Consider the following 13,755-nt stretch of genomic DNA (forward strand, 5'->3'; position numbering starts at 1 on the left):
GTCAATCCTGAAGGAATTCAACTCTGAATATTCATTGGAAGGACTGATGTTGAAACTGAAGCTCCAATGCTTTGGCCACCTGATGCAAAAAGCTGACTCACTGGAAAAGACCCTGATGCTGGGAAAGATTGAAGGCAAAAGGAGAAGAGGGCAGCAGAAGATGAGATGGTTAGATGGCATCACTGAACCAATGGACATGAATTTGAGCAAACTTCTGGAGAAGGGGCTTCCCCGGTGGCTCAGAGGTTAAAGTGTCTGTCTGCAATGAGGGAGACCCGGGTTCGATCCCTGGGTTGGGAAGATCCCCTGGAGAAGGAAATGGCAACCCACTCCAGTACTCTTGCCTGGAGAATCCCATGGACGGAGGAGCCTGGTAGGCTACAGTCCATGGGGTCGCAAAGAGTCGGACATGACTGAGCGACTTTACTTCTGGAGATGGTAATTGATGGGAAGGTCTGGCGTGCTGCAGTCTATGGGGTCACAAAGAGTCAGATTCCACTTAGTGATCGAACAAGAACAGCAATTATTTATTGAGTGCTTACTGTATGCTAGGTACTCTACCAAGCAATGTCAGGTGAATACTGTTGTTAATCTCATTTTATACATGATAAAACTGAGGCACAGAGAGGTTAAGTCATTTATACAGGGTTATCCAGCCAATGAGTGGCAGAACTAGCATTCAGAAACCATGGCTTAACCTCAGAGAGAGAGCTCTTATGAACTCTACTCTATTTCCTTTATTTCCTTTTTTTTCTTGTTCCATACTTAATGGATACTACTTTGATATTTCATATTTTCACAGGTGTTTGCCATGCATTTTGTTTAGTTACTCTTTTTTTAATTAATTTTTACTGGCATATAGTTGCTTTACATATACACTATTGATACTATATACAAAATAAATAACAAATGATTACATACTGTGTAGCACAAGGAACTCTACTTAATGCTTTACTTGTATATCTGTCTGTATATGCTGCCTCCTAGTCACATTTCAACCACCGCTTTATAGTTCAGCATTCATCCCAGTCACTCCCCTGAAACTGATTTTGGCCAGATTACCAAGTCTGTTGCTAAAGCTAATGGATTCTTTGTGGTCCTAACCATTCTTTCTGCAGCCTTTGTTGCTGTTCATACATTCACCAGATATTTATTGAGCACCTATAGTGTGCCAGACTCTTGTTTTACAGCAGTGGACAAGGTAGGCAAAATGACTGTAGCTGCAGAAGACATATGTCTTCACTTGTTATGATTAAGAGGTCAGAAATCTTAAATCACTGCTGACTTGTTTGTGGATGGTCAACAGACCACCTTATTGTTCCATGCTTTTGTTTTTCTGTGGCTGAAACAGGTTATATTTTTATTTTATTTGTGATTTCACAACAATAGTCAGCATGTACTATGTTTAATACCATTTTCACTTTCTCCAGATAGAAATCTGATCGCTTCCAAGCAGTAGCCATGAGTATGAATAAATTAAGAGAGTCAAATCCTAAAGTATAGTACCTTTCTGATGTACTTATTAATGATAAATTATGAAAATTAATTGTCTTTGACCAAAAAGTCTTACTTTTTTCTATATAAGAATAGTTGAATTAATTTTATGCCACATTATTTGGAAACACCAGGAAGATCTCTGCAGAATATTCAATAGGTCTCATTCCATATATCCAAATATAAAGCTACTCCAAGGAAAACACTTGACTTTATAGAGACGTCGCGGTAACTGTTTGCATATCACCAGAGCTGAGCTCTTGAGCCCTAGTTGAAGGAAAGGGATCATCTTGTCTCTTTCCACATGTTCATGGTTATTTTCAGTGTTTTTATTCCTTTCCTAATTCAGTAAAGAAGGAAAAAAAATCTCTCCTAGTTTTTCATGTCAAAAAACAGCTCTTGTTTTATTAGCTCAAGTGGGAATGTGTTTTGCTGGTGACTGGAAGCGACTATAATCCTCTTGCTCCCAGCCAGGGTTCCTGTTTCTGTCTGATAGCTGTTTGTTTACAGCAGCAGTTAGCAATTCGCATGGACAGTGCTGTCAAAGTCACTGCCCTCAATGAACCCCAAATGCCTCTTGGAAGAAAGATGACAGATTCAGCCCAGCAACTTGCAAAACTTTAAAAGCGATTCCTTGTCAAACATGTGAAAAACAACTCTTCCCTCTCCATGACTTGAGGGGTAAAAAAAAAAACGAGAAACTATCTTATGCCAGATGGCGATTCCTTGCTAGTAAAATAGGCCTGGGCTGATTCAGCTTCATTCCTTTATGTTCCATTTGCAAAACCCACAAAGAACACATTTGGGGCCACTTTCCAGAGCTGGCAACAGTCTCTGCTTTTTAAGGAAATCAGATGGGCACACACACACAAAGCCACAATGGATGAAGGGCTCAGCATCCCCAGGGTCCTGAAACGGGATGCATAGGCCTTAAATTCTCAGTGACCAGTTAGAACCTGGCCCAGACCCAAGAATCATCCCAATTGTTGCCAGATTTGGTGACTTGATTTAATTTGGTTAAAACAAAAACAAATTGGGAAAAGGTTATATTTTCTTGTTGATTAAACCTCTTCTAAAAAAAAAAAAGGAAAACATAGAAACTATAAAAACACCCTTTCAGATGACAAATTGACTCCTAAAGTTCAAACTACTCTGAGTCTAAAGGACTCAATCTTTAATTTTCAGTCCAGTACCTTTTTCTTTGCCATTTACATGTAAGATGTTACAGCTGCTTTCATATATTTAGAGGATTGGACCAGTGTGTATGCGTGTTTATGTGTGTATATGGATGTGTCTTCTCTTTGGCTTTTATTTTTTTTTACATATGGTTGACTTATTATACTAGTTTCAGGTATACAGCATAGTGACTCCGTATTTTTATAGATTACACCCCATACAAAGTTATTATAAAATCCTGACTAGATCCCCTGTGCTGAAATAGATGCCTCAGGACATAATAAAGTCCCCTCACTGAAGATGCTGAAGCAATGTCTGGTCAGCTGCTGGCTAGGGATGTTGTGAAGAAGATTAAAATACTAGAATAGTAATGGTATTGGGTAGTTTTTAAGGTGTCTTCTGCATCTAAAATTCTATGCATTATGAATTAACTCCCTTGATTTTTTAAATTACCATGATCTGGGATATTTTAATCAAGGTAATACCTGTTGTCCATTTAGTTTTGCCTTACATGCAAGATGATATTGACCACCTTTGTTAATGTTCTATTTTATTTCTTCAGGTGTCTGAGCACACACAATTAAGTTGGATCCTTACCTGCATGGTCAGATTACCTCGATTACAACATTTACACCAGTGGAAGGTAAATGCCAGTGATCTGATTAATAAACAGAAAGAAGTTCAGTCCCCACTGCAGCTATTTTCCCCCTCTGTTTATTTTTGTGTTAGGCTCTGGGAATCCTGAGTTTTCTGGCTTGCTATGCACTAGTGGCCAGCAAGACCAGTATCTTTAACCTCATCGCTTTAGGGTATGAAACAGAAAATAAAATGTTTCTCCAAGATTCTTTCGAACTGAAAAACTGGTTTAAAATATCCATTATTTGATTTTATCTGTGCCTGGTCAGTCCTGAGTGACCGTTAGATAGACTTGGTAATAACTTTGAATGTGCCACAGTCTAATTAACAAACAGTCACCATTTCTGGATTACTAGACCCTGAGGTTGCCTCCACCAGAATTAACTGGCCATTAAGGCCTGAAGGTTATCATTGTGGGGAGAAGAGACTACATATTTTATTCCACATTTAAACAAATTGAGTCTAAGCAACAGTTCAAACTCACAGAAAAATTAAGTCTGTTCTTTTTCTAAGAAGTTCAACTGAGAAATATAAATTGAGTAATTCATAGTATTCCCATGTAATTTTGCAATTGGATCACACCTGAAGGTACATAGCCCTCCAGGACATCAACACTAATTTTAGTATCAGGCTTCTTTCTAGCATATTTTCAGGGCCACTGAGTTCCTTAAAAGCTTGTTCAGAAGGCTTCACATACACTACAGAGAGAAGCAGAGCTTTAAACTGGCAGTACTTGAATTAGACATACTGGTGGTGCTGTAGAATCATTACCTGCCAGGAGTTAGAAACAAAATTTGATAATGTTCTTTATCATATGTTGGTTTGCAGCAAGACTTTCCCATTTTATCATAATATGGTAATGCTAAACTGAACACTGAAACACTTTTAAAATAACTGATTTAATAGGAAATGTTCCCACTTTAAAATAGTGTCTAAGGATCTCCTGGTAACATGTTGCCAGTGAATGCATTCTGAATAAGCCTTCCACTAGTCTGTGATTTCTTACTTGTAGGGAAAATACGGATTTCGAAGCTAGTCTTATCCTAGAGCTTGAAAATGCCTTCGAGCATCATTCTTTCATTAACAAATACTGATGATGCCTTCTGCTAGTCTCATAGCACGCTAAGTGCTGGAGATATCACAGTCGCCAAGATGGATCGATGCAGCACCTTTCGTGAGGTTTGTAGTCTCTTTTGGAACAGATTCCCAGGTGGCACCAGTGGTAAAGAACCTGCCTGCCAATGCAGGAGACTTAAGAGATGTGGGTTCGATCCCTGTGTCAGGAAGATCCCCAGGAGGAGAGCATGACAATCCACTCTGGTCTTCTTGCCTGGAGAATCCCGTGGAGAGAAGAGCCTGGCAGGCTATAGTCCATAGTGTTGCACAGAGTTGGACACGACTGATGCGACTTAGCATGCATGCACAGTTAAACAAAAAATCAAAGTATGAGAAGTTTTGAGAGAACAAGGTTCCAGTTCTATGGGAAGATCTAAGAACTCCTAGCTTGGTTTTGATTGGGGCAGTGAGGGGCAAAACAGTGGGGTAGAAGTATAGGATCAGGGCTGCTGAGGTCAGGGTTATTTGAAGGAATGATGAGATAACACAGGTGTGAGGCATCTGGGGCCCATAATAGGCATCCAATAAATATTAGAACTCCCCACATCTCCCCACTTCCTTTGTAGTTTCAAGATCTAGTATTCTAATATAAAAAGACTATAAATCTAATATAGTAGCAATTTTCAAAAGTTGGGTTCTTTTCTCATTTGTTTGTTTCCAAATTAAATTTTTGTTAGAATTACCTGATAATCAGTGCAAACTGGCCTTTACCATGGACATTATAATGAGATGTACTGAAGGAATTGTATGGTCAACTTTCAAATTTCCTATGAACAGCCTATAGCAGTAGAAGTGCTGTAAGCCAGAAACTGGGCTTCCCTGGTGGTTCAGTGGTAAAGAATCCTCCTGCCAATGCAGGAGATGCGGGTTTGATTCCTGGGTTGGGAAGGTTCTCTGGAGAAGGAAATGGCAACCTCCTCCAGTATTCTTGCCTTGGAAATCCCATGAACAAAGGAGCCTGGCTGGCTACAGTCCGTAGGGTCGCAGAAGACTTGGACATGACTTAGAGACTAAGCAACAAAAACAAGCCAAAAATTGCTGGAAGTAACGAGAAGAGCCTGTAACTAAATTATGGAACCTTAAGACGATTAAAGGGAGAAACTATTGTATTCAGATCCAGCCTCAAAAGGTATGTCTGCATTTTGGTTTAGGAAGCCCAAGTTGTGAGGGCATGTATGAGCTTGATTCTCGGAATCACGCAAGTTTATAAATTGAGTTGTTCATTTCATTCAGGAATCACTGGATTTCAGAGAGGTAATTCATATTAGATAAACAAATAAAACTTATTTACACACCAAAATATCAATTTAGCGTGCGTGCTTAGTTGTGTCCAACTCTTTGCTACCCCATGGACTGTAGCCCACTAGGCTCCTCTGTCCATGGGATTCTCGAGGCAAGAATACTGGAGTGGGTTTCCATTTCCTCCTCCAGGGGATCTTCCTGACCCAGGAATTGAACCATTGGCCAGCAGATTCTTTACTACTGTGCCTCATCGGAGGCCCCATTTATCGGTTTACAGGTATGATATACCTAGACCTTGGAAGCAGTTACCAGTGAATTGCACACAATAGTCCCTGCTAATAAGCAACTCTACCCAGAAAGCCAAATTTCCTGTAGCAAGCGGGTTAGTACCACTAGGGCTGATATTCATGGTGTGCATACCAGTAGTTTATAGTCAGCACCCAGTACTCACCAGTTGTTAAATATTTCTTATATCACCTCTGGTGTTTCCATTAGCTTCGCTGTTAAGGAAATATTTTGGTCTATACAACCTGTACTGTTCATTGAAATCACTTTACTCTCACTGCTTTCCCACCTGAAGATCATGACAGATCATTAGAATTGGTAAGATGAAAATTTCTCTTAGTTTCGTTGTTTTTTAATGCCATGATTTTCAGGGTTTTGTTTTAATGTGATGTTAAGGGGGCATTACAGTTTTGTTAATAGCACAGTATGAGACTTCTGGAAAGTTTCCACAAACAGTTTGATATTAACTAATATAATTCCCTGATATTTTCTGACCTTCCTTGTGAAATCTGGAATTTATCTGATTTGGAGTCTAGAAAATCTTGGACCTTTATTTTAATAAAATGGAAAAGAAATAGTGGCAGTGCAGGATCATTTCAAGGTACAGTGGGGAAGCGGATTCACCTTATTCCTGCCTAGGCCTGGAATGTGGAGACAAGCCAGCCGGAAGATGGCCAGATTTGCTAAAAGGAACTGAGTCAGGATGTTGTTACAGGTGGCTTCAGATCACCCTTTGCTTGCTTTTAAGATTTCTTAATTTGGCATTATAATTAGGCTCATGTCAGATTTGTTTCTCTCCTGTCTTTTCGTCCTACAGGCAAAGACTGCCAAGGAGAAGCAGAATGGAACCGTGGGGCTGCTCACATACCCGGTGCTCCAGGCAGCTGACATTCTGTTGTACAAGTAAGGAGCAGAGTTCAGCCAGCCCTAAATGCAGTCATGCTGGCAAGAGAGTGTCACTTAGCTCTGAAAGATTTGGTTCGCGGGGAAGGATGGTTACAGCAAGGGGCAGACACATGAATCTATTTGCATATATTCCCCAGTAGTAATGCTAAATCAAACCGGTCAATCCTAAACGAAATCAACCCTGAGTAGTCTTTGGAAGGACTGATGCTGAAGCTGAAGCTCCAATATTTTGGCCACCTCATTGGAAAAGATCCTGTTGCTGGGAAAGATTGAGGGCAGGAGGAGAAGGGAACGACAGAGGATGAGATGGTCGGATGGCATCACCAACTCACCAACTCAATGGACATAAATTTGAGCAAATTCCGGGAAATAGCGAAGGACAGAGAAACCTGGCGTTTTGCAGTCCATGGGGTCGCAAAGAGTCAGAGACGACTGAGTGACGGAACCACAGCAAATAGAAGTATGTTTAAATGTGAAACTAATAATTTTAAGAAGTAGCATTTAAATAGCACTTACTATGGGTTGCAAACAGTCATAAGTAACTTACATACATTAACCCATTTAATCCTCACAACAACCTTTAGAATCTGTACCTCATTTTACTGATGTGGAAACCAAAGCACAGAGTGGTTAGTAACTTGCCTGGGGTCAGGTGATAGCAAGGCCTGGACCTAGGATTTGAGTCTATGAAGTTTAGGTACAGAGTCTGTGTTCTTAACCACTATAGGATATAGCCTTCCCTAGTAATAATTTCACTTCAAGCATTTTAAATATTGATTTCTCAGATAATTTAGCCTCCCAAGAAATGCTATTCCATAGCACTTGCTGCAGCTATGGAAATGCTGTCTATCTGCTCTAAGACCAGAGCCACTAGTCACATGTGGCTATTAACACTTGAAATGTTGACAGGAACTGAATTTTAACTTTAATTTAATTTTAGTTGGTTAAAGAGCTGCCTGTGGCTAGTGGCTACTGTATTGGACCTGAGAGCAAGTTTTTCAACATGCTATAAGGTGCCCTCACTTTTCCTGAACCCATAATCTATAAATCAGCTACTGCCGCCATTTACAGGTCTCAAGACTCTACAACCTGAGGATGCCAATGCCTTCCACTCTCTGTAGGACTGGCCAGGGCTTCTGGCCCCATTCCTCTTCCAGTTCTTCCCTGCTATCCCCACATCACCTCCCTTGACACCTATTTGGCCATTTAGAGATAAAGCCTCCCAGTCAGCAGGCACTCATGGCCAAGCATTGTTAAAGTGAAAGCTTCTGAGGAAAAAGAGAAATTCTATGAGTGTTTTTTACTCCCTTCCCCTAAAGCCCTGACCCCCATAAAAGTGCCTCTTCTGTGGGAAAACTGGAATTCTTTGCATGTAAATGTGATAATAGCATGGAGATGATAGTGCATGTTCCTTGTGACATGACCCCAGAGCCCTGTGCCATGATGGTGGAAACAGCCAGAAAAATATTTGCTCAGCTTTGCATATAAGGAATGTTCATTAGTACATACAAGCTGTCTTCATTTCATTAAATTTAAGTTTGATTCACTTTATGATTATGTGTCTGTTTGCTATTTTAACTTGAATGCTGGGCCCCTGATAGCATTTATTATTTATAATAAGTAACTTTTGACTTATCCTGGGAAATCTAGCACATTTTTCTCCAGGAGCAGCAAATGAAAGTCTAAGAAGGATCTAATAATATAGTTCCCCACTGAAGTAGCATATTTACTTAGAAAGGTTCTACAAAGAACCTTGATTTTGTCACCTGTAAAGATGAGAAAAATCCTTCCTAAAGGATTGTAATGAAATACGTCCCTTGTCTATGCTTGATGGTGATATCTCTGACTATCACAGTCTTATGTCTAGTTTCATTTTCAAGGGCTACTTCTACATAGAACCAAAGGCTGATTTTTCAGTGCCAGGATCTGGAAGCACACAAACATAGCAGATTTCTTTAACAGTTCAAGAGCTGTCATGGGAGAGTCCTCTAAACTCAGCGCTATGAAAAAAAGGTGAACTTGGACAAGAATGATTGACCTTTTTGTAATACCATGGAACAGAGAGTGGGAGGGAGCTCTAAAGGGCCTCTTCTCCAAATCCCTTGCTCTACTAATGTGGCCCAGGCAGGCTTAGCAATCTGTCCAAAGCTGTGGAGCCAGACAATGGACAGAGGAGGCTCAGGGTGTGATCATGGTCTCCTGAGGCCAGTGCTCACCCTCCTTAAGGAGCCAGTCATAAGTTATGTTAGGAGGCAAGATCATCACATGAATAACCAGAGCAATATGAGATCATATATACCAAAGTGATTGTGAATTTGTTTTCATCAGTTGCCCAAAAATATAATTGGCAGAATGATAAAAATCCTACAGTTTCTTTCATCTGTAAAGTGGGTTAATGGTACATAGCTCAGGGTCTTATTAAATTCTGCGTAAATTGATATCACCTAGTATATACTCAATACAGAGATTTTAAGAGTACAAACAACAATTTAAAAGACTGACATTGGCAAAAGTAGCTCCTTAACATCCTCAAATTTATCATGTCATCTACCTTTCTTTCAACCCAAGTGTGAGGTTGACAATGTCCTCTTTTCTTACATAAAGCAATAGTTATTTCAGATGTAGCAGGTAAACACCAAGAGCTTTCCAATAGCTTCCTGTCTGTCTCACTCTGCCCAGCATCAGCAGGTTCTCACAGTTGGTTAAGACTTAAGGATTAGTAGTTCTTTTCCACCCTCAATTATCCCCCTGTATCCAAAAAAAAAAAAAACTCATGCTATAAATATTCCTTCTTTAACTCTTCCTGATCTATTTAGTGGTTAGAATATACACTAAGAATGCCATCAGATTCCTTCATTTTTCCTGTTTTCTGAGAGGAAAATTACGGTGGCAGATTTTTGTCTATTCCTGTCAGGATTCTGATATATTAACTTGTTAAACAAAAGTATTTTTCCATAAGACTAGGAACTGGAACTTCCAGGGTGGTCCAGTGGTTAAGTCTCTGTGCTCCCCATTCAGGGGGCCTGGGTTCAATCCCTGGTCAGGGAACTGGTTCCCACATGCCACAACCGAGTTTGCATGCCACAACTAAAAGACCTCGCATGTCACAATGAAGATCAAAGATCTCACCTGACACAACTAAGACCCAGGGTAGCAAAAATAAATAAATAATTTTTTTTTTTAATCCAAGGTAATTATCTATATTCAAGATGATTGTGTCCTACCTTAGCCTAGAAGCTATCTACCTGTAATGCAACAATCAGATCAAAGATGTGGAGCTAGAAACTGCATGCTCCTTTTCTTAAGAGAAACAACCCTATGTTCCTGTCCTGTCTGGTCTCAGGCCAGACATCCTGTTACCAGCCACACATGCTCCAGCTCACAGACTCTGTCCCTTTGGACTTTCTTCTCCTGCCATCTTCCTTCAGACTGTTCCCAGGAGTACTGTTGCCACGCTATGCACACCCCCCATTTCCTGGGCATGTGTGTCCTTTGGGGCCACTGCAAAGTGTGCAGACAAGTACAGTAAACTCAGCTCTGCTTACTGCAGCATTTACTCTGCTGACATACAGGTCTCATCTGTCTTACTGTGCTTCCTTCCAAAGTTTAGAGACTCCTAATTGCTTGATAATAAGTACCAGAGGCAGAACTCAGCCAGGTCTGATTTTTAGCCTGTACCATTGTTTTCCCTACAACAGAGCTCAAACACTTGGGGTATTTTTTGTTTGAGATATTTCTGAATTTTGAAAACTATGATAACTAGAATATATACATTATAAATATAGATAAATACAAAAAAACAAAAATATATACCAAAAAATTCATATTTTTTTCTCACGAGCAAATCTATTTGTGGCCCCTCATAATATGTTGATGTGCAGAGCTATTATAGATTTCAAGTTTCTTTTGTCAAAATCAGCATTAGGATGAGTGGCCCATGATGGGCTAGAGAACAAACATGAGGGAAGGCAGTGGAAGAGGAGCTTTCCAGTTAAGTGTATGAAAGATTTACCTAAATGTTTTGGCAGAACTCTGTAAGAACCCAAGAATGGAGGTTTTGAGACCATCTTAAGCTTGAGAAAGTGAAGTGAAAGTGTTAGTTGCTCAGTCATGTTCAACTCTTGTGATGTCATGGGCTGTAGCCCTCCAGGCTCCTCTGTCCATGGGATTTCCCAGGCAAGAATACTGGAGTGGGTTGCCATTTCCTTCTCCATGGGATCTTCCCGACACAGGGATCGAACCTTCATCTCGTGCGTTGGCAGGCAGATTCTTTACCACTGAGCCACCTGGGAAGCCCCAGACAATTCAGTATACTCTCCTAAAAGCAGGGGGAAGGAATCTGTGTATTTTTAAGAACAGAGTGAAATGATCCGACTTATACTTTTAAAAGAGAATTGATTAATATACAAAGGATGAGCTGTAGGGGCTCAGCCAAGGTAGGTAGGCTACTAAGAGGCTCTTTCATTAGTCCATTTAGACCACGAAGGTGGCAGTGAAGATGAAGGGAAGAGACAAATTTAAAAGATGCTAAGATGTAAGATGGATAAGACTTCGTAATGGATTGGATGTGTATGAGAAAAAGGCATCAGGGATGTCCCCAGGTTTCTGACTTAAACAGCAGGATTGATGATGGTGTTGCCATCCGCTGAGATAGGGAATACTGTAGGAGGACTAGCCAGAAGAATTTACAACTTCACGTGGTGTTTTCTCTTCTGGAAGCTTTAACTCCCTAGAAGTTAAAACCTTCTTTATGTCTCGCATAGTCCTGACACCAGGCCTACCACATCGTAGATCTTCAATAAATAATTGCTAAATTAAGGAGTCATTACAGTGTATCAGACAAGCAACCAGTGGTGGTGATTTCATCCTTTATGAAAGGAAGAGCAGCACCAAAGCCCTATTCCAGCCAGGTTGGTTAAAGGCAGCAGCACTGAAAATGCACAAACACAGCCAAAGAAGTAGGGGGAAACAAAAGGAACAAATTTCTGTGAGCCGATACATGTGAGCAATGATTATTCATCTGGACACTAATTCTGCCTGTGGGCTGGGGTGGATCCCAAGTGAATGTAGATGCAACAAGGAACTAAGCAAAAGAAACATGGTTTAGTCACCAAAGAAGATCAGACGCATTGCTGTGTGACAGAAGTTATAACAATCAAAATTATGAAAGACTTTTGTTTTATGTTGTGTCTAAGAAAGTACAGTCAGGGTAAGGAAAAAAAAGAAAATGGGGAAAAAGAGAAGACATTAATATGGAGATCATTATGTAGGGTATAAATTTTAAAAGAACAGCACTAAATTATTTGAAGTGAAAGGAAGACTGTGAGGAGAGAGGTTGAAAATGTGAAGAGAATAAGCCCCATAAGTGAGCAGAATCAAAGACAGGCTGAATTAATGTAAAGTGTAAACTCAATGGATGCAAAGGAAGGGCCAAGATAAATTATAGGAGGTGGAAGGAGCAGCAGGAGCAGAGGGAGGAAAGACTAGAAACAAACAAACTAAAATCAGATGAAAAAGCCAAGTGGAGCAATCGGTCCAGGTGAAAAAAATTAAAAAAAATTTTAATCCCTTTTTGTAAAAGCAAAACCTCTCAGGATTGTTAGCAAAGAGGCAAGGATCCGACAGAAGGCAAAGACTTGTGCAGAGTCATTATGAAAACTAAATGTGTTTTCTGTTTAGTTTGGTTGCTTTGTGAATCTGGAACCATTTTGACATGTGGAAATATTCATTTTGATGTGCTTAAAGTGTATTGATTATGGTAATTGTTTTTTCTGTGTTATTTGCAGTCCATTGTAATTTCCTATGGGCTACTGTAATTGCTTTTTAACCTACCCTGTTGGCTAATTTGGTTTGGGGCAGTCAAGATGACCTCTGCATGTCAGCCTTACTATAATTACAAGACAGGAGTGCAAAGTCCAGTCACAGAAGAGAAATTTAGGAAGGTGTGGTGAGTACATGTACACCTCAGATAGGGGCATGTACAGGGTTGTGGATACTGCGGGAAACTTAAAAAGGAAGAATTTTGTTTTCATTTCTCATCAAGTCAGTAAATTTCTGCTCCAGGCTGTGTGAGAGGAGATCACTGGACATGATTTTGTAGAATTTCCTAAATAAATCTACTGACCTTCGAAGAAGAGAAATGACTTCCTGACCCTTTGTCATGGTCCCTGGATTTTCCCTTTCCCTTCATTATCCTGTCCCTATTTTCCTTAAATTAAAAGACTCCTCAGAAGTCCTATATCATACCATTTATTTTTGGGGATTACCTATTCAGATATATGAACTGCCAGTTTGTAATATGTTTTCTACCCAAGTCAGGATTGCTGCCCAGGTCTGTGGCTGTCTCTGGGATTCTATGTTGATATTTATGTTTGTGCTATGAGTCTGCTATCAAAAAGGAAAACAGTCCTGGTTTGAAAAGAGTCACAATGTACCACACATCAAGGTCCCGATATTATCATTCTTGTATCATTTTGTCCTTCATGCTGTCAGATATTAATAAGTTTACATTATACTAATGGCCCATGTATATTGAGCTCTTACTATTAAGGACTATGCTTGGTTAGCTTATCTAATCTTTGAAAAAACAGTAAGCGGTCAGCACCATTATGATCCTCATTTTATAGAGGAAATGGAGGCTTTAGAACAGTGAGAAACTTGGCTATGGTAACTCAATAGTAGCTAGCGAAGCTATGATTTTAACTCATTCTGATCATGAGTGGATTTTATTATAATTTTCTCTTGGTTTAAACCTATATAGACTATAGTTACTTCCTCCTGAGATCATTCATTTATTGAATAAATATTTATTGAGCTCCTTCTACCAAGCAACTCTACTAGGTGTTGGAAATAGGTTGAAAAGCAAGACAAGGTCTCAAAAAGCTTATTTGCTAGCAGGAG

General features: G+C 39.9%; 1 protein-coding gene across 5 annotated transcripts in view; it reads left to right on the forward strand.

Annotated features, from left to right (window-relative positions):
* WARS2 (tryptophanyl tRNA synthetase 2, mitochondrial) overlaps positions 1-13,755 on the forward strand; it is a 104,358-nt gene that overhangs the window by 71,620 nt on the left and 18,983 nt on the right. For 4 of the 5 annotated variants that reach the window (XM_043876890.1, XM_043876888.1, XM_043876891.1 and 1 more), the window contains exons 3-4: positions 3,233-3,313; positions 6,767-6,852. In XM_043876890.1, coding sequence (XP_043732825.1) covers positions 3,233-3,313; positions 6,767-6,852 — 167 coding nt within the window. The remainder of the gene's footprint in view (positions 1-3,232; positions 3,314-6,766; positions 6,853-13,755) is intronic. The other variant, XM_043876889.1, reaches the window with a different exon arrangement.

The sequence above is a fragment of the Cervus elaphus genome, chromosome 20, assembly GCF_910594005.1.
Source record: "Cervus elaphus chromosome 20, mCerEla1.1, whole genome shotgun sequence".
NCBI classification, from domain to species: Eukaryota; Metazoa; Chordata; class Mammalia; order Artiodactyla; family Cervidae; genus Cervus; species Cervus elaphus.